The 23,922-nt window shown below is 53.0% G+C and overlaps 1 protein-coding gene across 3 annotated transcripts in view; it reads right to left on the bottom strand.

Moving 5' to 3' along the window:
- Positions 1–23,922, bottom strand: part of MDGA1 (MAM domain containing glycosylphosphatidylinositol anchor 1) — a 56,985-nt gene that overhangs the window by 363 nt on the left and 32,700 nt on the right. The window contains exons 3-16 of one of the 3 annotated variants that reach the window (XM_084754011.1): positions 19,824–19,998; positions 17,657–17,853; positions 16,626–16,758; positions 16,155–16,424; positions 13,236–13,565; positions 10,298–10,594; positions 9,562–9,849; positions 7,910–8,061; positions 6,883–7,060; positions 6,638–6,661; positions 5,553–5,705; positions 5,081–5,215; positions 912–1,042; positions 572–628 (exon numbers count right to left, since the gene is read on the bottom strand). In XM_084754011.1, the coding sequence (XP_084610137.1) occupies positions 614–628; positions 912–1,042; positions 5,081–5,215; positions 5,553–5,705; positions 6,638–6,661; positions 6,883–7,060; positions 7,910–8,061; positions 9,562–9,849; positions 10,298–10,594; positions 13,236–13,565; positions 16,155–16,424; positions 16,626–16,758; positions 17,657–17,853; positions 19,824–19,998 (2,478 nt within the window). In that variant the 3' untranslated portion in view covers positions 572–613. Of the gene's footprint in view, positions 1–571; positions 681–911; positions 1,043–5,080; positions 5,216–5,552; positions 5,706–6,637; positions 6,662–6,882; positions 7,061–7,909; positions 8,062–9,561; positions 9,850–10,297; positions 10,595–13,235; positions 13,566–16,154; positions 16,425–16,625; positions 16,759–17,656; positions 17,854–19,823; positions 19,999–23,922 lie in introns of all 3 variants that reach the window. The other 2 variants (XM_084754010.1, XM_084754012.1) reach the window with 2 other exon arrangements.

Genomic DNA, 23,922 nt, shown 5'->3' with positions numbered 1-23,922 from the left:
TAAGATAGAGGAGATACAGGCCAGGGGTCTGGTTAGCTCCATCACAGACGGGGAGAGACAGACATGAGGCCGTGAGAGGCCCCGTGACTCTGATTCTTCTCTTCAGGGGTGAAAGCCTGAAGGTGGGAGTTCACCCAGTCCACACAGACACACCCATGAGGGTTGTCAACTCAGCGTGGTGCAGTTCATGCTTCCGGGGATACAGAACAGAGGACTTGTTTCCAGTGGGCCACGGTTTTCTAATCTACAAAATGGGTCTAATAGTATTTGATATCCCAGGGAGCTGCCAGGAGCATTAAGCCAAGCCTGCTATGCAGGTTTCTGTCTGGCACCTGGGCGCACAGTCACTGCTCAGGCAACTGGCTCTATTGGTACTGGGAACACCTGGGCCACAGTGGTACCTGCTATAGACACCTCAGTGAACTAAGGGGAGACACGGCCAGTGGCTTCTTTCCTCGCAGCCTGACTCTGGATGTGCAGTCCCTCACAGTAAGACACACAGGCATCCTAAGCCACTCCCCCTCCCCTCCCCCCCCCTCCTCTCATCCCCCAACCCCCTTCCAATGCATACCTTTGTTGGGATCCATCTGCCTCCGGGGACACTCTCCCTTCTTCAGTGTGACATCATCTATGGCAATATCCCCCAGGTAGCCTGAGCCTCGAACCCCCTCAAAAATAATCTGGGGTGGGGTCAGAGAGCAGGGGGAGGGGTTGGGGAAGTTGGGCCTGGCACCACAGCATCCCCACCCCTTCACCTTGGGCTACCTGGAAGTGTGCCCCCCTCTACCTCCTGTCCCCTGCCTTGACACCCGCCCCTACCCTCCCACCAGGAACCTGCATGGAACCTTCCTAAGATCTTCTGGCCAGGGCAGCCACCCGCCTTAGAAACAGCCCTCAAGACGGTGACTCACCTGGAAGGGCCCACTGGGGTTGATGGGCACATGGGCCTGTTGCCACACATTGCCCTTGTTGCCACTGAGAGACCAGGCATGTGTGTCCAGAGCGCCTTTGTTCCTGGACCGCACCAGAAGGTTGAGGGAGCCTGTGGCAGGGAGAACGGGGAGCTTGGTGGGCTTGGTTTGACACCCCTGCCTTCCTGTCTTTCCCAAGCGGGCTTCTCCCTCCCTCAGCACGGCCCACAGCACTACCCTGCTGGATGCGACCCGTTCCTGTCCCCAGACCAGCTTGCAGTCTCCTTCCTTTCTCCCTTTCTTTTCCATGTAAATCAATGAGTGGGGCCTGGCACGAGCACACGCCACCGTCCCCATCCAGAAATGAAACCATCGCAGAACAGGCACCTTCACCTCCGCACAGACCGATTGGCAGAGCACAAGTGCACGGTTACTGGGCTGCAGAAAGGGACTTACCATTTTTATTTTAAAACATGGATTTGCATAGTTTAAAAAAGATATAGATTTTTTAAACTTGTGTGTGTGTGTACACACACACACGTCTAAGAAGGCTAAGGAGATCATTAGATCCACAGCAACTGGAGTGATGTCATTACAAACTGCCTGACATGGTGCTGGCAACAAAACTCAACGCTCTGCAAGCGCTCTCAACCTCCAAGGCGCTGCTTTTATTTTTACTTTTTATTTATTTATTTGAGGAGAAAGGTATGCACATGCCGTGGCTGCACATGCCGTGGTGTGTGTGTGCACGTGCGCATTACTGACTAGCAGCTGGCTTGCCAGCAAGCCCCTGGGATTTGGTCCCCACCTTCCCACTCCCATCGCCCATCAGGTTACAGATGTGCACTGCCACTCAGCTTTTACGTGGGTGCAGAGGATCTGAACTCAGGTCCCCACGCTTGAGCGGCAAACGACTTGCCTGCCGAGCCAGCTCCCCAGCTCTTTATCTTGTGAGTGTCTTATGCGTGAGTGTCTTAGGGCTGGCCTTCAGAGCCACGCTCTCTCTAGTACTGACGCTAAGACAAAGCTAAAACAAAAACAACAAAAACCCAAACTGAAACACAGAATGAGCTTGTTTGAAGACGTAAATCCAGGGGCTGCTTGGCTATGGTGAAAGAACCAGGATAAGATTTGGGGGGGAGGGCGCACTAGCTTAGGGGCACTGAACCCATCTGCTGCAGCCTTGCGGGTCTGGAATGCTAGGAGGGGCACTGGGAGAGGAGCGGGTTGCGGCTTTAGTGAAGGGCTCTGTCAGTGTCCCCCCAGCTGTCTCTTTCAACCCATCTTGACCACTCCCATGGCACAAGAGACCTGGCTCTGCAGGAAAGAGAAATCCATCTTCAGAGGCCCCCGGTGGCTGGCATTTCCATGGCATTGCCCACAGACAAAGCTGTACCATCTGCAATGCCAGATAGACAGACAACCCTCCCTCCCACTCAGGGGAGGGTCACCAAATGTTACCTGCCTTGGATGAAAAGAGTTGGCTGCGACCAAGGAGAACTGACGAGACACAAAGTTTAGGGACAGCTGGTGCCCAAAGCTGCCAGCACAGTGGGAGGCGGGGTTACACAGCAGAGCCCGGCCTGGGGAACATGCTAAAGGCTCAAGGCCGGCAGGGCCTCAACAGTCAGGGATGGGCCCCTAAGAAGACGGCTACTTGTCCCAGCAGAACAGGAAGCGGCCACCCAATGCTTTTCAGGGTCCTTACAAGCCCCTAACCTCAAAACAATTTTGAGTTTATATTGGGCCGAAACCTTGTCCCAAAAACAAACAAAAAAGATTTATTCATTTTTATTTTGTTTGTATGAGTGTCGCCTGTGTGTATATATGTATACCACATGTGTACCTGGTTCCAACAGAGGTCAGAAAAGGGCATCGGATGCCCCAAATCAGGAGTCACAGACCATTTTGAGATGCCATGTGGGTGGCAGGAATTGGACCCAGATCCACTTCAAGAAGAGCAAATACTTTTCTTAACTCTTAAACCATCTCTGGAGTGAAGTCAGTGATCTCCAGGTTCAAGGAGAGACCCTTTCTCAAAAATTAAGGTTGGCCAGGTGTGGTCGTGTCCACCTTTAATCCTAGCAAAGGCAGGTGGAGTCTCTGTGAATCTGAGCCCAGCCTGGCCTGTACAGTGAGCCCTAGGCTAATCAGGGCTGTATAGAAAGACCCTGCCTCAAAACAAAACAAAACGTAAATAAAGTGGGGCTTGATAAAGGGACAATGTCTGAGGTTCATTTCTGAACTCCACTTACAGGCGAGTGAACTCACATAGACTTGTACACACACACACACACACACACACACACACACACACACACACACGCATGCACACAGGCATGCACGCATGCCTTCCCATACACATACATTAAAAAAAAAAAAAGCAAGACCAGGAAAAAAAAAAAGGACCGCTGCATCCGGTGGGGTAGTGAAGGACGCCCCAGGGCCCCTGAGTGAAGGAGGGACTAACTTTCCAGGCCAGGGGCCATTCCGAGCAAAGCCCTGGGAGGCAGGGAATGTGCCTGGAGTATTCAGGGTGCCAGTGTCGGGTGGCAGCCAACAAGGCCAGAGACGGGGTAGAGCTGTGCCTGGCATGGGAGACCGGAAGATGGTGACAGGAAGGATCAGGTGGTCCAGAGGAACAGCAGGATCTAGAACGGAGTCTCACCACAGCTGGGTAGTTCTGTCCAGGGGCAGGATGTCTTTCACCTCTGGAATAGCCCACTTCCACCCCACAGGGCTGACGATGAGCCCCATCAGGTGGCTTCAAAACTCCCTCCAGAAAGGCTTACTGCCCAGTGTTTGCTCCAGAGCAAGGTCTGTGTGTCACAGAGATGGTCCCCTCAGGCTGTCTGTCTCCCTAATGCCCCAGGCTCTCACACCCTCTGTGTTCCTCCTGATACCTAGATGGATGCTCAGGACACCACTCTAAGCTAACAGAGAGCCAGCATCGCCATGTTTGCCTGGGACTGAGGTGACTCAACACTAAGATTGGGAGAGGCAGAGTGTCCTACCCAACCCCACCTTGGCTCATCCATTCAGCATGACCCTCCTCCCTCGCTGTGGAAACTTGTCCAGGGTGTGCAGGGGGGATGGGGCAATGCAAGGACAACAAAGAGGCTTCAGTGGACTGATAAGGAAGAATTGCCAAGATGATGGATAGTCCAGAGGGAAAAGGTGAGTATAAAAACAAGAGTATAAAATGGCGAGGAGAGAGAGGCATCGTGCACTGCCTTCTGCAGAGGTGGAGGGACCGGGAGGAGTGGGAGATATTTACTGCGCACACTCTTTTATAACTTTCACTCCCTGTAAAACACATTAGCTCTCCTGTAGGTTAAAAACAAAGCGAAACAAAACCAAACCATGATATCTCACTATGCAGTCCTAGCTTGGAACTTGGCTGTGTAGACCAGGCTGCCCTCAAACTGACCCCTACCTCTACCTCCTGAGTGCTAAGATCAAAGGCACGCACTGCTTATACCCAGCATAAACAACACATTAACCATTGTCCATGTCCTCAGCAGTCTCTCCAGACCAGCCTTCACATGGCTTCTGTCTTATTGTCATCTGCTGTCATGGTGCTGTGCTTCCACTACCACGGTGGTGGTCACTAACTCCTATTAACTGTCAGATCTGCCATAGGGCGAGGACTTGCCCATCTCCTGCATCGAAGTGACTGATGCCTGGCACATGTCAGAAGCCATGGATGGGAAGCCTTAGCTGTACCAGTGATCTCGGGTGAAAGTGATGCTCTACCCGTCCTGTCTCTCCATCCGGCGTTCCTTACTTCACTCTCACACTTAGGAAACCCCACGTCCTCTCATGGGCTCAGGGAGACACACCCTTCCCATGCTGTGTTTAGGACTCAGGGAAATCAGACCTGGGATGCTGCTGTGCTACATGGTCTTGAGGGAAACGCATATTAACCTCTCTGAATCCTATGGACCCTAGTGCCTGACACGCAGTCTATATGCAACCAAGACAGCTAAGTTACGTTCTCTGTCCTCAGCACTGCTTACCCACAGCTCCCCACCCCCCCCACCCCCCTACTCCCAGGTTAAGCCAATTTGAGAAGATTAGGCCTCTTTGGGAAGTCCAGAGCCTCCTGTGGCCCCCTTCATCCTCCCCTGGCAGACAGCTCACACGGTCTTTCATGGTCCCCAACTCACCGATGTGCTTCCCGTACATGTGGTAGAAGAAAGAGACGCAGTAGAACTTGGCGCTGGCGTTGTACACAGGACTCACGAGCCTTGCACGGTCCCCCAGCTCCCGGGGTCTGGATGTCTCAATGAACATGTAATAGCCTGCAGTTGGGGAGGTGGGTGTACTAGGAGCCTTTCCTCAACCACTCAGCTTCTCTGCTCTGGGTTTTCAGACCTAGCACAAGCTGCTGAAGCCCGTCCTCCCTGAGGCTCCTCACGGAGCCTTGCAGGGCCCTGCTGCGTTCCGAAGTGTCTGTCTCTATGACTTCTTCCTTTCTGATCTTCAGCTGGGGCAGAGTTCTGTCTCCCTCAGACTGGGGCTCCCTGAGGACTGTCTGTGTCTTCCTCCTCTTTCAGATTGGGGAGGGGGGTCCCTAGGTCTAGACTCCTCCCACAGGCCACCCTCTATTCCTAACAACAGGCCGTGCGGCATCCTCACCTTCAGGGGTGCCACTGATGTCAGTAGGGGGACCGGTATTGGGGGACCGCTTGGGGTTCTGGGTAAGAGCATTCTGCCGTGTCCAGTCAAAGTTGTCCGTGAGATCCTGGGTGTAACCGCAGATCTTCTCGTCCTCAAAATGACAGGTGTTGTCTGCGTGGAGCACGGGGTGGGGGGAGATGAAGAGGTTCAGCTTTAGCCCCTCTTATTTAATCCTCGACAATCTCCCCCTTAACCAAACAATGGGTCCTGGGCTTTGGGGCCAGAGAAAACAGGCAGTGGGGTCTGGGGTGGGGGTGGGGGGGTGAGGGAGGAAGGACAAAGTTATTCCAGAACAGGACTTGGTGCCACAGTCTTTTGGTTTAAGACTTCCTTCCAGAATAATGATTCTAGACACATACAATAAAATGCACAGGGACTTCAAGGGAAATCAATTATATTGAATACAGTTGTCAAAACATTCTTGTAATCTGTTATATAATAACAGGGGCTTCTTTATTATATAATTAAGTCACAACATCTAGCATTAGGCCTAATAACTACTGTGGATCTGAAATACTAATGAATGAAAACGACACTTGCAGAGATCTGCAACAACTGTGAGGCAGGCGACGGGGAAGCACTGGGTATCCGCAGACGGCATAGTGCAGTTTGCTCTCTATAGCCACCATTAAAGAACATGTCAGAATTCTGTCAGAAGCAGTGGCGCGCCTCCTCGGATTCAGACACCCCTTGAGCTCCATACAGAGGTCCCTTGAAGGAGCCCAGCACCGCAGATTAGCATCCATCCCTCCTCCCTTTCTTCCCCAAGCTGCTTTTTGTTTAGGGGATTTCATTGCAGAAACGGATGAAATTAGGACAGCCCGACTTTTCCCGCTACTTTGGCGGACAGTGGCGGGCAGAGCCCTCCACCAGTGTGCAGTCTTTAAGCCCCAGGATAAACTATAGTCGTAAGCCTCTCCAGCTCGCCTCTGTCGCTGGCCCATCTCCATGGGAACACAGGAAGAAGTCATTTTTCTCCCTATGTCCCACCAGGAGACACTGTGTCCCTAAAGGGTAAGGGAAGTTAAGGACTAGGGTCTCACCTGACAGGTTGGGCGAGTTGATAGCTGAAAAGGCAAGCAAGGAAAGGAAACCAAGTCAGAACTGGGTTGTATGGGTGTGCAAAGTGTGCCCAAACTGGGGAGGGCAAGGGGAAAGGGTCTTTCCCTTGACCGGGCAAGCGTGCACAGCGGGGTGCTCCAAGTTCAAGGGCTGTTGTAGTAGTAGGAAGGGTTTATAGGATGGCCCGGTCCCTCCCACCACCGCCAGAGCCACCACCATCACCTACGCTCTGTGTAGTGGATGATGCGGGACGCCATGTCACCGGCCCCAAAGGTGGTGTAGGGTGTGAGGCGGACCTCGTAGCTGTGGGGCACACGGAGGTCACTCAGGATGTACTCTAGCAGCTGCCCCTTCTCCACACGCCGAACAGGGATGGCCTTGACCAAGGCATTGTGCTGGTTCAACTGTGGGTACAGGGGAGTTCCCAGATGCCCAAAAGGCCATAACTTCCAAGGGAGAGGGAGCCCCAGCCCTGGAATGCTTCAGGGGAGCAGAGAGAGCAAAGGTCTGGGGGTATGAAGCCTTCGGTTTCCCTATCTTTGATTTGGCACAATTTTGGGTTCCAGGGGCCCCCCTCCCAGGACCGTCACTATGCTAACAATGATGTTAGCATGACATAGCGAACAATAACAGTAATGTACTATATGACAGTAATATACTATAGGAACAGGCATGGGGCAATTAGTGTGTCCTGAGCACTACAAAGTGCTTAGGCATCACCAATTCACCTAACATTCAAAACAACAATCTCCTGAGATGAAATAGTGACACAGCCTCATTTTTCAGACTATACGGATAAGGAAAACCAGGGTCAAAAGAGTTGTAAACTTACCCAAACTCTCTAGAAGCTGGCTCTGCCCCCTAGGCCGTGTCCCCAAGGGCCACAGTCTTCCCCTCCCACTATCGCCTCTTGGGCAGAGCAGGACCTCATGGACTGGACCAGGCAGGCATGAGAGTGGCTCAGGGACTCAGGCTTTGTGTCACAGAGCCTGTGTGCTCGGCCCCGAACCCCAGAGCAGATTCTTGCTCTGTGAACCATACTGGCCTTGCCCTGACCCGACTGCCTTGTGTTTGGTTCCTAGACAGTACGGAGGACAAAGGTGCTCAGAGGCTCCCAGCTCTGGCCACGAAATCTGGACTTTGCCTCCACCTTGGAAAAGTTGTCCAGACAACATGGGCTGTGTCTGGGAACTCCTCCCCTGTCCCTATTTCTGGGACCCGCCACCATACTGTGCCCCATGCCCCTGGCCCACCTGGCGGATGCTGAGTCTGTAGTTGAGCACGGGGTCCACAGCGTCCGGCTCCCTCTGCGTCCACTGTAGCACGTACGAGTAGTTCTTGGACAGCTTGTGGCTGCGGGTGGGGTTGGGGGTGTCGAAGTAAAACTCCGGGCTGTAGGCTTTGGCTGAGAGGGCAGGGAGGGGGGCACGGGGCCGTGGAGGTTGGGAGTGGGAGAGACACAGAGAGAGAGGAGCCATGGAAAAGAGGGACAGAGGCGGGGAGGGGGGGCCGCAACAAAGAGAAAGGGATGTCGTAAGGAGAGTTGGCATTGGGAGGGGAGATGATGGGGAGGAAGTAGGGGATGTGGGCGTGGTTGGGGATAGAGATGATGGGGTAGAGTGTAAGTTCCGAGGGGGGGTATTGGTGAGAATAGAGAGGGGAGGTCAAAGAAGAAACATAATAAAGATAAGGTCAGGTGTATAGGGAGGAAAGAGAGGAGAAATGATGGGTGGAGGACAAAAAGTGAGGGGGCAGGGAAAATGGGAGAACAGGGGAAAGGGGAAGCAGGTGGGAAATGTCACAGGGGCCTCTGGCTGGCAAAGCTGAGTGGGTGGGGAGATGTGGCCAGCGACCTGCAGCCCTCTCTCTCCTGCTGTTAAGGGGATCAAATGGTGCAAGAGTTGAAGGGGGTACCCAGTGCCTTGGGGGGCTATTGAGAAAGCTGGGGGTGCCAGGCAATAGGGAAACATGCCCCCCGCCAGGCTTACTGCCACCAGATCTGGCAGGCTCTCTCAAAAAGGAGAAACGAGGCCACTGGTGACCCAGGCAGCCTGCCTGTTGCCCTCGGCCATCTCAGCCACCCCTGCTATGACGCCTTACTGCTCCCCATCTTGGCCCCTCTGTAGCCCTGTTGTCTCATGGGGAGAGGTCTGATGCAAAAGTGTGGTGGAGAGGGGCATCTGAGTACCCAACAGCATGTGTCTCTAGGGTGGCAACTGGGGAAAGGTTGAGGATGGAGCATGGGGAGAAGGGATTATGTTCTGGCTAGCCCAACCTCACCAAGCTGTTTAGGGACATCTCCCCTCCAAGCTACAAGCCAGGGTACCCAATGCGGGTACCTCATCTGCAGCCTCTGAGGCCAAGAACTATAGAGATGGGACTGGGTCCAAATAGTGAATGTGGGCGAGGCTGGAGGAACAGGAGCACACACTGGTCTGGAATTGGATGAGGCAGAAGGAGCCAAACCTACTGTAGTCGCCTGCAGAGACTGGATTTGAAAGGGGCGTGGCTGCTAAGAGGCCAAAGAAAGGCACTGAACAGTAACCGGCCAAGAGAAAACCAGGAACAGATGTGCAAGAGTGTGGTCTTGAGGGGGAGGGCAAAGTCGAGGCCAGCCTAGTCTACAAAGCCAAGTCCAGGACAGGCAAGGCTACATAGAGAAAACTTATCTGGAAAAAACTAAAAAAAGGAGGACAAAGATTGGATCCACGGGGTAGCATCTACACCCACCGGGTATGGGCAGGTCTTGGAAGGACCAAATGCCTAAGACTTCAGAAGCCAGATTGAGCAGCCAGAGCAGCCCAAACAGGCGTGGCAGAGTCGCGGGGGGGGGGGGGTGAGGGTGGGAGCCTGGCCCCAGGTGGGGGAGGGGGCAGACGGGGCTGGAACCCGACCTGACGCTCACCGGAGACCTGGAAGAGGCAGGTGGCTGAGCCCACGTCGTTGGAAACGCTGCACTCGTAGCTACCGCTGCTGTCCCGAGTCAGGGCGTCCAGACGCAGGTCCGCGTGATCGGGTGCCTCAGCGGCGGCGGCGGAGACAACAGGTGGCGGGGGCAGCAGCTGTCCTTTGAAGCGCCACACGGCCGAGGCGATGCGCTGGGGGCTGCCGCGCAGGAGCGAGCAGCGCAGGAGCACAGGCCGGCCCAGCGCCTGGCGCACGTCCTGAGAACTGGGTTCCACCTCTGGAGGGACTGGGGACCGGGGCTGCCGTCAGTAGGACCATGGAGGAGGAGGCTCATCTGTCCCGCATTCCCGTGACCTTGGCCTGGGAGGATCTCAGGGCCGACACACACTTGCATACCACAGACACGCTCAGAGTGCGAGTTAGTCCCTCCTCCCTTCTCATTCATGCAACAGCCACGCTCAGACTGCGGGTCAGTCCCTCCAGGCATGCTACCTCTACTGGGTCGTGCCTCAGTGGGTCACTCGACCAACACCTAACGGCACAGTCACCGAGCTTGGAGCACTGTCTCTAGCTAGACCTTGTCCAAATTCCAGTCTCGCTGTTCAAACTGAGGCAAATTGCTTAACTTCCCTGTACCTTGGCGGAGGGATCGTCAAGAATATTTTAGGTGTGCAAGCAGTAGGTGAGAGGGGGGCGGGGTTGGCCTGGGCTGGGTGTCTGGGGAGGGGACTCACAGTGCACCATCAGCTGCACCTGAGCCTCCCTGGGTCGGACGTTGAAGCCATTGTAGCGAGCGGTCTGGCAGCGGTAGGTGCCGCTCATGTCGCGGCTCACGCGCTCCAGCCGCAGCTTCCCATCCGGAGTCTCTTCCAGGGCCAGCCCCGAGGGCAGCAGGGTGGCTTCCTTGTCCACACGAGACCACAGCACCGGCGGCCGGGGCTTGCCCCGCACTTCGCACTGGAGCTCAGCAGGAGAGCCCTCGCGCACGGTCACCACCGAGCGGCCCTTGGGCACACTGATGGAGGGCGGCACTGAAGGAAGGTGGAGATGAGTGGACAGAGTTAGGGACCCCCTGACCTCTGCCCTGGGCCTCTGCCCTTTTCCTTTTCTCCAGTTAGGGTCTCCTGTAGTTCACCCAGATTGGCTTTGAACTTATCCTCCTGATTCAGACTCTTTTAACCTCTCCTTCCCCCGCCCCTCTTCTCCTGGCCCTTCAGCTTTCCTCACAGATTTATTTTTGTGTAAATGAATGTGTATCCAAACATGCATGCACAGCCCAAGGAAGCCAGAAGAGGGCACCGGATCCCCCGGAAGTGGAGTTACAGGGCATCAGGAGCCACCTGGACTTCCAACGTAGATGCTGGGAACCAAACCCCGTCCACTACAAGAGCAGCAAGTGCCCTTATCCACCAAACCAGCTCCCCAGCACCCCTTCAACTTTTCTTGCATGTTAGTCTATATCCTAACATTCTGTAGCCCTTCTTCCAAAGTAATATAAAGGACGCCTGGTTTCAGCAGGGCTTGGGCCACTCAAGAGTAAAAACTACATTTCCCAGCATGCCTCCGAATAAATGCTGACCAATGAGACGTTAAATAAAGGTCTTCCTGCAGGTCAGAGTGCTGAGGACTTGAGGAGCCCAGTCGCTATCCTAAACCAGCCTGCTTACCAGCCGACTTCTACAAGATGGCTTAACACACGTCTAGCTTGTGTGTGGCGCTCACAAAGGACCCCAGGGCCTTAAGCATGCTAAGCCGGTGGCTGTGCGGCTGAGCCCCACCCCAGCGGTTAAATCACTGTTAATTAGAGTTCTATTATTCACAGCTGAACCCACTCCACCCATACACACTGCCAAATGGAGGGTTGTTTTTTTTTTAGAAGACCTCCCTGGGCCTCAGCTCACATCAAACATTTTATCATTAAATGTCAAGTGTTGGACATTAAATATAATTAAATATAAAGTGATTATTTGCAAATAGCTGTACAAACCAGGCGAAGGTCCAGTTATCTAGTTTATATAGATTGTACCCTGCCAAAAATTGTGCATCTATTGGCTTTCATTTCACGGCTTTCTCTTCCTATTTTAAACCCAGTTCATTCATTTTCCCCCGCTCTCCAGGTTTAAATTGTTTTCAGAGACTTTTACAAGGCTTCTGTGCTCCAGGCATCAGACCTGTGAGCCAAATGCAGAAGCAGCCTTAGGTCCCTTCCCTCACGGGGCCCCCAGGATGAAGAGATGCCCCCCCTCTTTGGCCATGTGCCCTTAGGTTAAAGCTCTATACTTGGGCTCTGGAGAAGCAGTCCCCAGACTCTGTTTTCCATCACTCTCAGCCTCAGCTCTGATGTGTACCCTGGTGTCTCAGCTGCACGGGCACCCTTGTAAGAAATCCCCTCGCCTGCTGCAAGACACACCCAGTCTCCTGCACTGTGGGGCTCCTGTGTTCTGTTTGCTGCTTTTCTTCCTGGGTTTATCTCCTGACCTGGCAGAGGCCACCTCCCCGCTCCAGAAAACTTATTCGGTTTCCTTAAGCAGCCTGGCTTTCCTTTGCTGGGGTCCCCTTTGCAGAGTCCTTCGCCTCCCAGGTAAGGGTTCTAGTGTTTTCTCTGCCTTCTCCCTTCCCTTAACAGCCCTAGCTCCCCTGCTCAGACCGTAAGTTCTGAGGAAAGGGCTGGTGGTTCTGGAGTCCGGGCTTTTAGCTCCCCAGGACTTGGCACAACGTGCTCTGTAAAACGAATCTGTGGTCTTTGTGAATCCACTCTGAGGTCTTACTCAAGTCTAACTCCTTCTAGAAGCCCCTTCCGCTCTCTGCGGTCTCATTGGGTTTCCCTGTGTGCAGACGTCAAGATGGAAGGGTTCTCTAAGGTCACTGGGTTGAATTTCCCACCAAGAGAAATTGCTTAAGGGCCACAGGAGGAACACCATAGTGTTGTTGTTGTAGTGTTTGGTCACGTGGCTCACCAGCCAAGGTCAGCTGGCTTCCATGAGGTCCTGGAGACCGTTTTCCCGAGATACTATACATCTTATACTACACTGGAGGCAGGCCTTCGAAAGCTGAAGTCAATGGGATCTCCTCTAATCAGATCTAGGACACAGACATGCGCAGAGAGAAGATGCCACCAGCCAGCCAGGGACCCAACCCTGCCGGCAGCTTGACCTTAGACCTCCAGCCTCCATGGGCTGAGAGATCCCTAGGGTGACCTTTCTGGGCGTACTTATTTTGCTCTCCCGGCCAGCTCTCCCTCTTCCGTCCTCCAAACGGCCAGTGTGCTCTCCCGCCTCAGTGCCATTGCAGGTGTTGATTCTGTGGCCTCCCTTGGCCTCCTTTGCTTAGTAAGATCTTGTTCCTTTCTCAATCCTCATTCAAATTACAGTTTGCAGTGATATGTTTCCTTGCGAGCCGTCAGAAAGAGGTTCATCTTCCTACCAAGTTCAATGAACGCAGCCATCTATTTTTCCCATCACTCTCACCGCCCCCCCAGAGCCTGTCCCAGGGCCTGGCTATGACAGGGACCCAACATGCGTGTGTGTGGTACGAACACATGGTGTCTTCCTCCCTCTAGGCACCATTGGCAAATTGCTGTCCATCCATTCGTCCCTCCGTCCTTCCGTCCCCACACCACATCCTTCCTCCTCTTCCACACACACGCACACACCACTTCCCCACAGCTCCCACCTGTCTCAGAGGAGATGTTGACCTCTACGCTGAGGTCAGGCACGGGTGACCCCGGGAAGGAAGCCAGGCACACGTAGGTGCCGTAGTCACTAAAGTGCAGGTCGATGAGCTCCAGGCTGCTGGTGATGGCGGGCAACTCAGGGTCGTTCCGAGTCACCAACAGCCGCTTGGACATGCGTGCCGGCTTGCCATTTTTAAACCACTGGTAGGTCACCTTCTCCTGGGGCACCGCGTCCACGTGACACGACAGCTTCAGGTCCTGGCCGAGTTGAATGTTCTCACTCTCTTTGATCACGTCGGGGGTGATCTGGAATGTGGCGTTCTTCAAGGCTGTGAGGAGACAGGGAGCTAAGGAGGGCTGGGGCTGACCCAAGGACAAGGGACAGGTGTCGTGTTCCTCCCCTTCCCCCCAGCTTCTCCCATCAAACTGGCTGCACCCCACCCCTGCACACAAACACACACTCAGCCTAGAAATGACTCCAATGGCTCAGAGATGTTTTAATAGCTTTTAAGAGCTCAGTGCAGAAAAGTGAGATTGGTGATAACGCCGGGCATTTTCAGTGAGCACACACCATCAGTGTGATGCCGGGGGCCCAAGCATCATACATGGACCAGGGCATCTAATCTGTCCCACTGTCTATGAGAAAGGTGCTCGCTATGCATTCCTTATGATGGAGGGAGCTGGGGCTCAGCCAGTCTAACTTATGCCCTCAGAGCCTTCTAGGCTGCAACACTGATTTGTTTTTATTCCTGTTTTAAGCCTTGGGTGTGCAAAGTATTGATTTAGAAGGAAACATGAGCCTTGAGAGTGGCTCTGTCTAGCAGGGATTCAAAGGAAACTGAAGAGCAACTAATTGCACCATTCTACCCCCCCCCCCCTTTGTACTGCCTGACTCTTTACAATATGCCTGTGTGGTTTGTTTAAGGATAAAAATACAACATGATGACCCTGCATACAATTGCATGACATCACATCGTTTAGAAAACAAAGGGTCTGGGTGCTTTTAAAAATGTGAGTCTTGTTCGACGCCCTTGAGAGGCGAGGCCTTAACCTGACAGAACACTGGTACATGGGGCATGGCGATCAGGTCTGGGCTGGACAAGGCAGACTGCAGACTCACCCTGAGAGGTGACCCCACTACCCAAGAAAGCTCTCACCAGCCCATGTCTTAAAGGTCAAGTGTGATCAGCTGGAGGCAGCTCATCTTTGATGGGGAATGTGCTGTGGCCAGAGAGCTCTAATCTTGTTACTTTATTTCTCAATCCAAGTCAAGGCAAAGAGAGGAAAAGAGTCAGGTTCTTGCTGAGAGGGGACTCAGAAAGAGTCACGCCGGGCAGCGAGAGACCAATGCAAAAGCCAGTCGGAATCAAAGGTTCGGCCACATCTGTCAGCCAACACCTGTATTTCACTTTCAAGACTAAAGAGCTGGCATAAGCCTGGGGCTTTTACATTCATTTGCTTGTTGTCTTAGAAAATTATTATACATTAAAAAAAAAAATCCCAACCAGGTGTGGTGGGGCACGTCTTTAATCCCAGCACCCTGGGAGGCAGAGGCAGGCAGATCTCTGTGAGCTCAAGGACAGCCTGGTCTACAAAATGAGTTCTAGGACAGTCAGGGCTATACAGAGAAACTGTGTCTTAAAAACAAAACAAAAATCCCACTTTTAAGCTAGGCAGTGGTGGCACACACCTTTAATCTCAACACTTGACAGAGGCAGAGGCAGAGGCAGAGGCAGGTGCATCTCTGAGTTCGAGACCAGCCTGGTCTACAGAGCAAGTTCCAGGACAGCAAGGACTACACATAGAAACCCTGTCTTGGGGGTGGGCGTGTGTGTGTGTATGTGTGTGTGTGTGTGTTTGCTGATGTGTATATATGTGCACCCCATGTGTGCATGGTGCCCATGCAGGCCAGAAGAGGGTCCTATTTCTTGGACCTGGAATTACAGGTAGCTGTGAGCCACTGTGTTTGTGCTTGGAAGTGCATTTGGGTCCTCTGCAAGAGCAGGAAGTGCTGTCAACTGCCGAGCCATCTCTCCAGCCCATGTTTTTTGTTTTTTGAGGCAGGATCTCGGGTAGCCCAGACTAGCCCTGCACTTGCTAAGTAGCCAAGGTTGATCTCCACTACTGGTCTTTTTGCCTCCACCTTCCGAGTGCTGGGATCATCTTGACCTGAAAGTTTGGGTCTTTGGGTCTTAAAAAAAGATACCATCAAAGACCACACACGCAAAACAAAAACAAAAACAAACAAAAACCCAAGCAGCTAGTGAAAGCAACCAAGGCAGAGGGTTAGTAAGGAATGAATATGTATTTCTTTAGACCTTTACCAAGTTCTATACTGTTTAACACTTAGTAATTATCTTCAGATTCATCGACACTCTATGCTACTAAAGGTTTACCCATATACAAAACAGCCTTAATCCCAGCACTTGGGCGGCATCTTGAGGTGGGTCTCTGTGAGTTGGAGGAAAGCCTGGTCTATGTAGTGAATTTCAGGCCAGCCAGAGCTACATAGTGAAACCCTGTCTTTAAAAAAAAAAAATGTATATATGGTCTATAGAAATGTGTGTAACAGTCACTTAAGTTTGGTTAATCTGCAGCTAGGAAGAAAACCAGGAAATTTCCCTTGAGGTCTGCAGTACCCACATTTAACTTTTTGCAGCCTTCATTTACCGGTCTAAAAGAAACATGTCATCAATACCAACCCTTCTTCTTGTAAATTGCAAATTGCAGTTCTTCTGCCCCCTGATGGTAGACTGCTGAATTGCAGGGAAACCAGACAGCCTGGACTGTGGCTCCCTGACACACCTTATCCTCTGGGGGCAAACAGATGGTCCCGTCTCCCAGTCCACCTGTAGTCCCTGAAGGACAGAGACCCTGTTTTCCCCACTACTTCCCACCAGCCCCTCCAGGTCACGTACATCGCACCAGCAGGTTGACCGTCTTCTTGGCCGGGTTGCCTACATTGTTGGTGGCTGTGCAGTTGTAGTAGCCAGAGTCCCGGGCCTGCACTGAAGGGATGCTGAGGGTACCACCTTGAGCCAGAGCACCCAGGGGCAGTGGGCCAGGTCCGTGGGACCAATGCAGCTGGGGGAGGGGATCGCCACCCGTCAGCAGACACTGCACTGTCACCGTCTCCCCAGGGTTCACCACCAGAGTTTCATTCACAGACAGCTTCAAGGCTGGCGGTGCTGAGGGGGACAAGGAGGTGGGGTCTCAGGAGGCTTCCAGGGCTAAAGGAGAGGGAGATGAGGAAACAGAGAAGCCTGCGGGAGGGGCCAGGGAAACTCTGGCAGGGAGGAGGGAAACCCAGAAATGGGTGTTGGGGAGGAGGAGCTGGTACAGGGTGGGGAGCGGGTCCACACGGGGTGTGGGCGGGGAGGCACATGTACCTGTGGTGTTGGTGAGCAGGAAGGTGATGGCCTTGTCCGGGATGCCACACACGTTACGCACAGACACCTGGCAGGTGTAGCTGGCATAGTCTTGGGGCCGCAGGTTCTTCAGCTTCAAGACCTTCGTCTCCCCCTGGGTGACAATGGAGCGCTGGAGTGAGGGATCTGCTTGGGTCTCCTGGGGTCTGCCACATTCATTCATATACCCCATACTACAGATAGCAGACAATTCGGGTTTTTTTTGGGGGGGGAGGGTGAGACAGGGTCTCTCTGTGTTAGCGTTGGTTGTCCTGGACTCAGTTTGTAGAGCAGGCTGGCCTTGAACTCACAGCAATCTGCCTGCCTCTGCCTCCCAAAGTGCCGGGATTAAAGGCGTGCACCACCACACCTGGTAACAATTCGTATCCTAGGTCTTACCTCCCCAAGCCCTGCCCATACCATCTTCTCTGAGGAAGCCTCCGTGCCTTGGGCTGTGCTTCCCCTGGCTTCTCTAAGGCCGAGGCTGCTCTGGTGCACACTGTCCAGGGTTAGGCCTCAGTCTCCCCTTCTGGGTCTGGCCCACAGGACACATAAGGGACCAGCAGTCACTTCTGAAAGCTCCCCACCCCTGGCAGAATAGTTTTGTCACCGTCTCCTCGTACTGCACGGGAACATGGACTGAGAGAGGCCTTTCCACCCCAACTCCTGTAGTGTCTGCTCAGGGGTCCCCATCTCAGCCTGAGAAACAGGCATAGATGGTTTGCTTGTCCTGCCGATGTTTTTGTTTGTTTGTTTGTTTTTTCCTATCCAGCCACACTCCAGGGAACACATTGCCTGTCTGGCACTTATCCTGCCCTCTGACCTCTCCGCTCTGACTTTTTAAGACAGGCTTTGTGAACTCTAGAACAGATGCCTCCCACCCCGGCACTGAATTGCTGAAGTCAGGCCAGTAGGCAGGCATCTAAGTCACCAGGCCTCAGCCCCAGCCCCTCTGTGCCCCTAGATCTCTTATGGGGGTACAAAAGTGTGGGGAGCCAGCTGCCCATCCTGACCTGGGTGTAGAGAGGTTCATAGATGTCAACCCCGTTATCCTGGCTGTGGGAGAGGGTGTCGGAGCCCCGCTTCCAGATAAAACGGGCGGGTGGGTTGGAGCTGACGGTGCAGCGTAGAAACACGGTCTTCTCCTGGTAGAAGTTGCCTCGGACATCGCTCACAGTCTGGTGCACTGTCAGCACGGGCTCATCCAAGTCTGCAAGGACACCAGCCCTAAGTCAAGATGAGGTGACCCCAGAGCAGGGGGCTCAGGCTCCTTGAAGCCCTTGGGGAGAACAGAGCCACTCTCAAAGGACACAGGAGGCTGACGCCTGCCTTTGGTTCTGCAAGTTTGACCAAGCTGTTAGAGGCCGGGGACTGGACCTGATGGCTTCCCAGGCTTGCTTCCCGCTGTCCTTCCCCAGGGACCTGTATGGAGCCTCTAGCTCTGTACATTTCATAGACTGGAAGAGGCAGCTATAGGTCAGAAACAAGTTGAAAGCCAAATTCAACTCCCTCATCGGCTGCGAATTAGTAGCATGACCTACTGAAGTTCCTCTTCCTTCTGGGCCTCAGTTTCCTCAAGGGCCAATCAGACTAGATGGGTAGCCTTCACTCAGTTCAAACAATGTGGAGATTTTCTTTTTGTTGTTGCTGCTTTTTTTAGGTTTATTTTGTTTTTGAGCCAGGGTCTCACATATCCCAGGCTGGCCTGGAACTCACTATGCAGCTGAAGCTGACCTTGAACTTCTGATCCTCCTGCCTCCACAGCCCAAGCGTGGGTCTTACAGGCACACACCACCACACACCATTTATACAGTCCTGGGCATCAAACCTAGGGCCTTTTTTTTGCAGGTAAAACAAACATCCTATCAACTGAGCCTAGAATTTCTTTTTAACACGGCTGCCTAGAGCCCCTCATGGGTGCGATCATCTCTGGGGCACTGTTGCCTGGAAGAGGTATAGGGAATTGCCCAGCAGGCACGTCCATCATTCTGAAAACGGGACCTGGCACTTTCATCTAGAAAGCTCATGACCGAGAACTGCAAAGCCGAATTTACAAAACAGACCAAAGACCAAAAAAAAAAAAAAAAAAAAAAAAAAACCAACCAACCAAACAAACAAACAAACAAAAACTCATAATGTTTTAACTGAGCTTACTATTTTGTGCCAGGCTGCAATTACAGCCTTCGTAGGGTGCATGTCACCTCCAGACCACAGGTTGGACCTGCCCGAGCCTAGCTCCTTGCAAACACCCTACATCTCGAAACCAATGGGTGTTTACACACGTGTGCAAACATAAACAGTTGTTGAGCAGATAGCTAAAGGGAATCCTTGATGTCAGGCCAGATTCCCTGTCACTCACGTAAGAACTTCTGGAAGCGGAGCCCAGGGGTCAGCAGATAGGAGAGACAGCTCAACCTGTAAAGGCCCCTCCCAAACAAGCCTGATGGCTGCCTTTGATCCCCAGGACCCAGGAGGCAGAAGAAGGAGAGAACAGCTCCTTCAAGTTGCCCTGTGTCACACACTACACTACATAAATAAATACATTTTTAAACTTTCTTCAGAGAGTCCAGTGTACAGCCAGGTCTGTGACTGGGGGGTGTCTACAGTCCCACGGGGTAGTGGGGAGGAGAATTCCAGAACTGTCCCTGTGTCCTCAACTCACATAGGAGGCTGCCCTACTCTGTGCTGGGAGCAAGACTTAGGTACCTCTCTTTCCCTCACCTGTGGAAGAAGAATAACTCAACATGCCCTGTCCACTTTAGGGTTTTTGTTGTTGTTGTTTGTCTGTTTGTTTTTTCCCTGAGACAGGGTCTCTCTGTGTAGCCTTGGCTGTCCTGGACTCACTCTGTAGACCAGGCTGGCCTCGAACTCACAGCCATCCGCCTGCCTCTGCCTCCCAAGTGCTGGGATGACAAGCGTGCGCCACCACACCCGGCCCACCCAGTCCACTTTAAAGGGCTACATCAAGGTTCACGAGAGGAGGCTGAAAAGGAAATGCAGAAAAGGTTTAGGGAGATACAGGGTGGAGGGACTGCACTTAGGTATCCATTCCCAAAGAGATCTTTTCCATCCTCCACCACGATGCCCCGCCTCCATCTTATTTCCTCCCCACCCCTGAGAGCTGTCCCCTGCAGGGGCACGGACTGTCAGGGTCCAGGGCCTCACGGGGTCTCAACTCACACTGCACATCCACACGGATGGACTTGATGGCCGGCACGCCCACTCCGTTCTCCGCCTTGCAGTAGTAGCGGCCGCCCTGGGTGCGACCTATGCGCTCGATCCGCAGAGTCTCGTTGAATACAGATGTCTCCTGGAACTTGTCGGATGCGCTGCCAGCAGTTTTGGTCCACCGCACCTGGGTGGGAAGTCACCGGACTGAGGCTGGAGGCCCCGCCCCCGTGCCCCGCCCCCACCCCGCCCCCAGAAGGCGTCCCCTCCCTGCCGATGCTCCCCAGGGCACAGGAGAGGGTGGACCCCTTAGGGCAGGGCAGAGGTTAAGGTCAAAAGGAGGAGACTCTAAGTTAGGAGCCTAGGCAGAGCTGAGGGTCTATCAGGACATGTACCACAGACTTGAGCTAGCCTTTCCTGCCTATTTTTCCCAACTAAATTGCCTAGGGTTATGGAGGACTGTTTATACTTAGCGTTGGGAAGACTGCCAACTGAGTAAACTGTGTTGACCCGCCTTAGTGATCTCATAGGTTTCTCCTCAGACTCACACTCCTGGATGTGAAAGAGCGCTGCTGGCAGCCAGTCTCAAAGATGGCCTTCTGGGCTTCACTCTCTTCTGTAAGCCCAGCCCACTGGTCTACAGAGGGTCTGTGCAGCCAATAGACTTCAGCGGGAGAGTGACTTGGATAGGGTATGAAACTGACTTCCACTGTGACCTTGACCCAGAGAAAGCCAGCTCTTCTGTCCTAAGCAGTCCTCTGGGGAGGAGCCTAGGAGAAGCCTCGGGCCACCAGGAACCACTTCCCTCTGAAGAGAGTTCTTCCCCCCCCCCCCCCCCCCCCCCCCCCCCCGTCATCCTAAGATGACTGACACCCAACTGCAGCCCCATGAGAGAGCCTGCATCTGCATCAGCCCCTGCTGGACTCCTGCCACTGGCGCTGGTTGATAGGAAGTGTTCCAGGATTCAAGCTCCTGCATTTTGAAGTATTTGCCAGTCAACAATAGCTAATATAGCATAATATCTACTTTGCAAGCTATGAAGCTTAGGGAGCGAAGCACTTAAGTGTGGTGCCTCGAATACATTAGCCGCTCGACAATTTCTATTATTAATAGTGCTCTTGGTAACTGTTGATGCTCAATGGCTCATATCTTAATGTCTCTATGTGGAGTCTAACATACTAGTCCAAACTTGGATTTTGTGGGGGTTTTTTGTTTGTTTGTTTTGATTTGTTTTTGTTGTTGTTGTTTGTCTCTTTTATTTCTGTGTACCATGTAACATGCCTCCTTTGGAGGCTGGAAGAGCGTGTTGGAGCCACTGGAACCGAAGTTCTAAATGGTTGTTCTTCACCCACCCCCATACCCCTCACCCCACCCCACCCCACCCCACCCCACCCCCACCCCACCCCAACCCCAGGTTGTTTGCAAATGCTATGTAGCTGACAGATAACCTTAAACTCCCATTCTTCTGCCTCCATGTAAGTGTCGCACCACCTCCATTAATGCAGTGCCGGGGTCAAACCCAGGGCTTCGTGAGTGCCAGGCACTTTACTAATTGGCCTTACAGCCCCCAAACCTTTCATAATTTCTATTGTTTCTTCAGACTTGTGGCGGCTAACGTCCTTAGCCCTATTGCCCAATTTACTAATTTTCTCTTTAGCTATATCTCTGAGGTATGAAGGCCATTTATTTTAAAAGGCTGTGCTTTTTTTTATTTCTATGATTTCTGATTGTGTTTTCCCATTATCAAACTGATTTAAGATATAGAATAAAGTTCTGCTTTCGCAGAGGTGTTGCTGTGTGTGACTCTGGGAACAGACTTCTGGTCCCCTTCATAGGCAGAAGCTTTTGGTCTCGGATTGCCCTGCTGTGGTTTGGATGTGCACCGTCCTCAGAAGGTTCGTGTGTTCAAGGCTTTGTTGCTAGCCAATGGTCTTTAGGGACATAGATTATTCACGTTTCCAGCTCTGATGGCATGGAGATTGTGGAACCGGCAAGTGGGAACTACTCTGAAGCAGTTTGTCACAGCAGGGGCCTGCTTTGGGATGCTTTTGAAACCCTGAGATAAAAGTTTACTTTCTCAGGCTTTTTGTCCCAGCAGTGGGCACACTGCCTCCTGGGGACCTCAGCCCTACCTGCCCTGTGCACGTGGACGCATCTCTTTTGCTCACCGCTGCTGGAACGCTCCTTAAACCTTCTCAATTTGTTTGCTCTTAGGTGACTTCAAATCCCACTAACCTGGGAAATCACACAGCTGGGCCACATGCTTTATCGTAGACAACACCTGACAGCTTAAAAACTGTCCCCACACAAATGTTCTCTTCTTCTGTCCGGCAAGGGACAGTTGCTTCTCTGTTTCTCCAGGGAAAGGTGGCTTTTCACTCTCTCCTTGTCCTCAGAGGAGTCTTTTGTGTCCTAGTAATTAGCTATGGGGTTAATTGTTCCTCGGAAAGGCACAAAGAACATATGTCTTTCTCGTCTGTAACTTTTCCTTAGATTTAAAGAACCCAGAACATTTGGGGCAAAGCGGGGGGGGGGGGGGAAGGAGGCTAAAGAGAACAGCAGCTGTGCCTCAAAATGGCAGAACACCCGAAATCCGTGACCACCCCTCTGTCCTGCACCTCCCCCACAGCTCCCTACATAAGCCCAGCACCCCACCCCACCCCCACCCCCCACCCCACCCCGGCGAGGGCCTCTCTTTTATTTTTGAAATAGGGTCTCCTATAGCCTAGGCTGGCCTTGAACTCGATGTGTACCTGAGGATGGCTTTGAACTCCAGGCGCTCCTGACTCCATCTCTGAGGTGCTGGGATTACAGGCGTGTGCCACCACGACTCATTTTGTAATGCTGGGGATGGACCTCAGAGCTTCGCACACACCAGGCAGGCGTGCCACCTGATGAGCTACGTCCCGGCCCTCCATCTTTTCCAGCTTGCTAGCTCTCTAGGTCATTTCCTTACCCGACTCCTCCCTGAGCAACAACTTGTTCTCAAGTCATTGTTTTGCTTGAGTGGCAACAAAGAACTTGTGTTTTTGCTTCCTCCTCCTCCTCCTCCTCCTCCTCTTCTTCTTCTCTTCCTCCTCCTCCTACTCTTCCTCTTCACCTTCTTCTTCTCCTTCTTCTTCCTCTTCTTCTTCCTTCTCCTACTCTTCCTCTTTTTCTCCTTCTTCTTCTTTTGAGACAAAGTTTCTCTGTGTAGTCTTGGCTGTCCTAGACTCACTTTGTAGACCAGGCTGGCCTCGAACTCACAGCGATCTGCCTGCCTCTGCCTCCCGAGTGCTGTGATTAAAGGTGTGCCACCACCGCCTGGCCTCTGTGGCTTCCCCTCCTGCATAGATTTCCTGTGTGTCTCAGACCCTAGCGTGCCCATGCTCTTGCTTCTTGTTTGGACTAATGACTCTGCGTTCACTCAGTCCTCCACCCTGACCTCAGCATGGACCTCAAGGCCACCCCTTGCTCTCCCCCCCCCCCACCCCGCCGATGGATAGGTGCCCCAGCGGCATCCTTGACACCCATTGCTGTGTTTGGAACATGACAGATGCTTGGTGTAGCTGTAAGGAAGCAGGCTGAAAAGTGGGCTTCTGGGGGAGAGGACACCACAGTGACAGAAGCGGGGTACACAGGGAATACTGGGGACAGATGGGAGGAGGCCTATAAGGTTAGGGCACGGATGTGTAGGGGCAAGTGGGCAGCCAGGATAAAGAGAGACTCTCCTGGTGCACCCCCAGGGACTTAAACAAAGCTGATGAACAATGGGGAGCCACTGGTTGTTGCTGAGTGTGGGGAGTGAGGTGATGGAGCTGTTTGGGGGTGTTTGTTCCAATGGAATGAAGGGAGGGGGGCAAGCAAAGAGCCTGGGAGATCAGTTTCAATCTACTATAGTGGGCTAGGGACAGGACTGAAGAGCCGAGCTAGAGGCGTGATAAAGAGGGGGGCCTATGCGAGACATGAAAAGCCAGAGGCTGGCCAGCTGCTAAGGAGACAGAGGAGAGCCGAACATGTGAGCTTGTCTGACAGGGTGAGCGATGAAGCCACTGATAAAAACAGGAAGACAGAGGGTGGTTGCCCAACAGGCCTAGCATGGCCCAATCCCTGCGTTCGATCCCCCGCACTG

The sequence above is a fragment of the Acomys minous genome (assembly GCF_964271855.1).
Source record: "Acomys minous genome assembly, chromosome: 13".
NCBI lineage: Eukaryota > Metazoa > Chordata > Mammalia > Rodentia > Muridae > Acomys > Acomys minous.
Note: the sequence above shows the minus strand (reverse complement) of the source record. Positions and strands in the feature narration are given on the sequence as shown.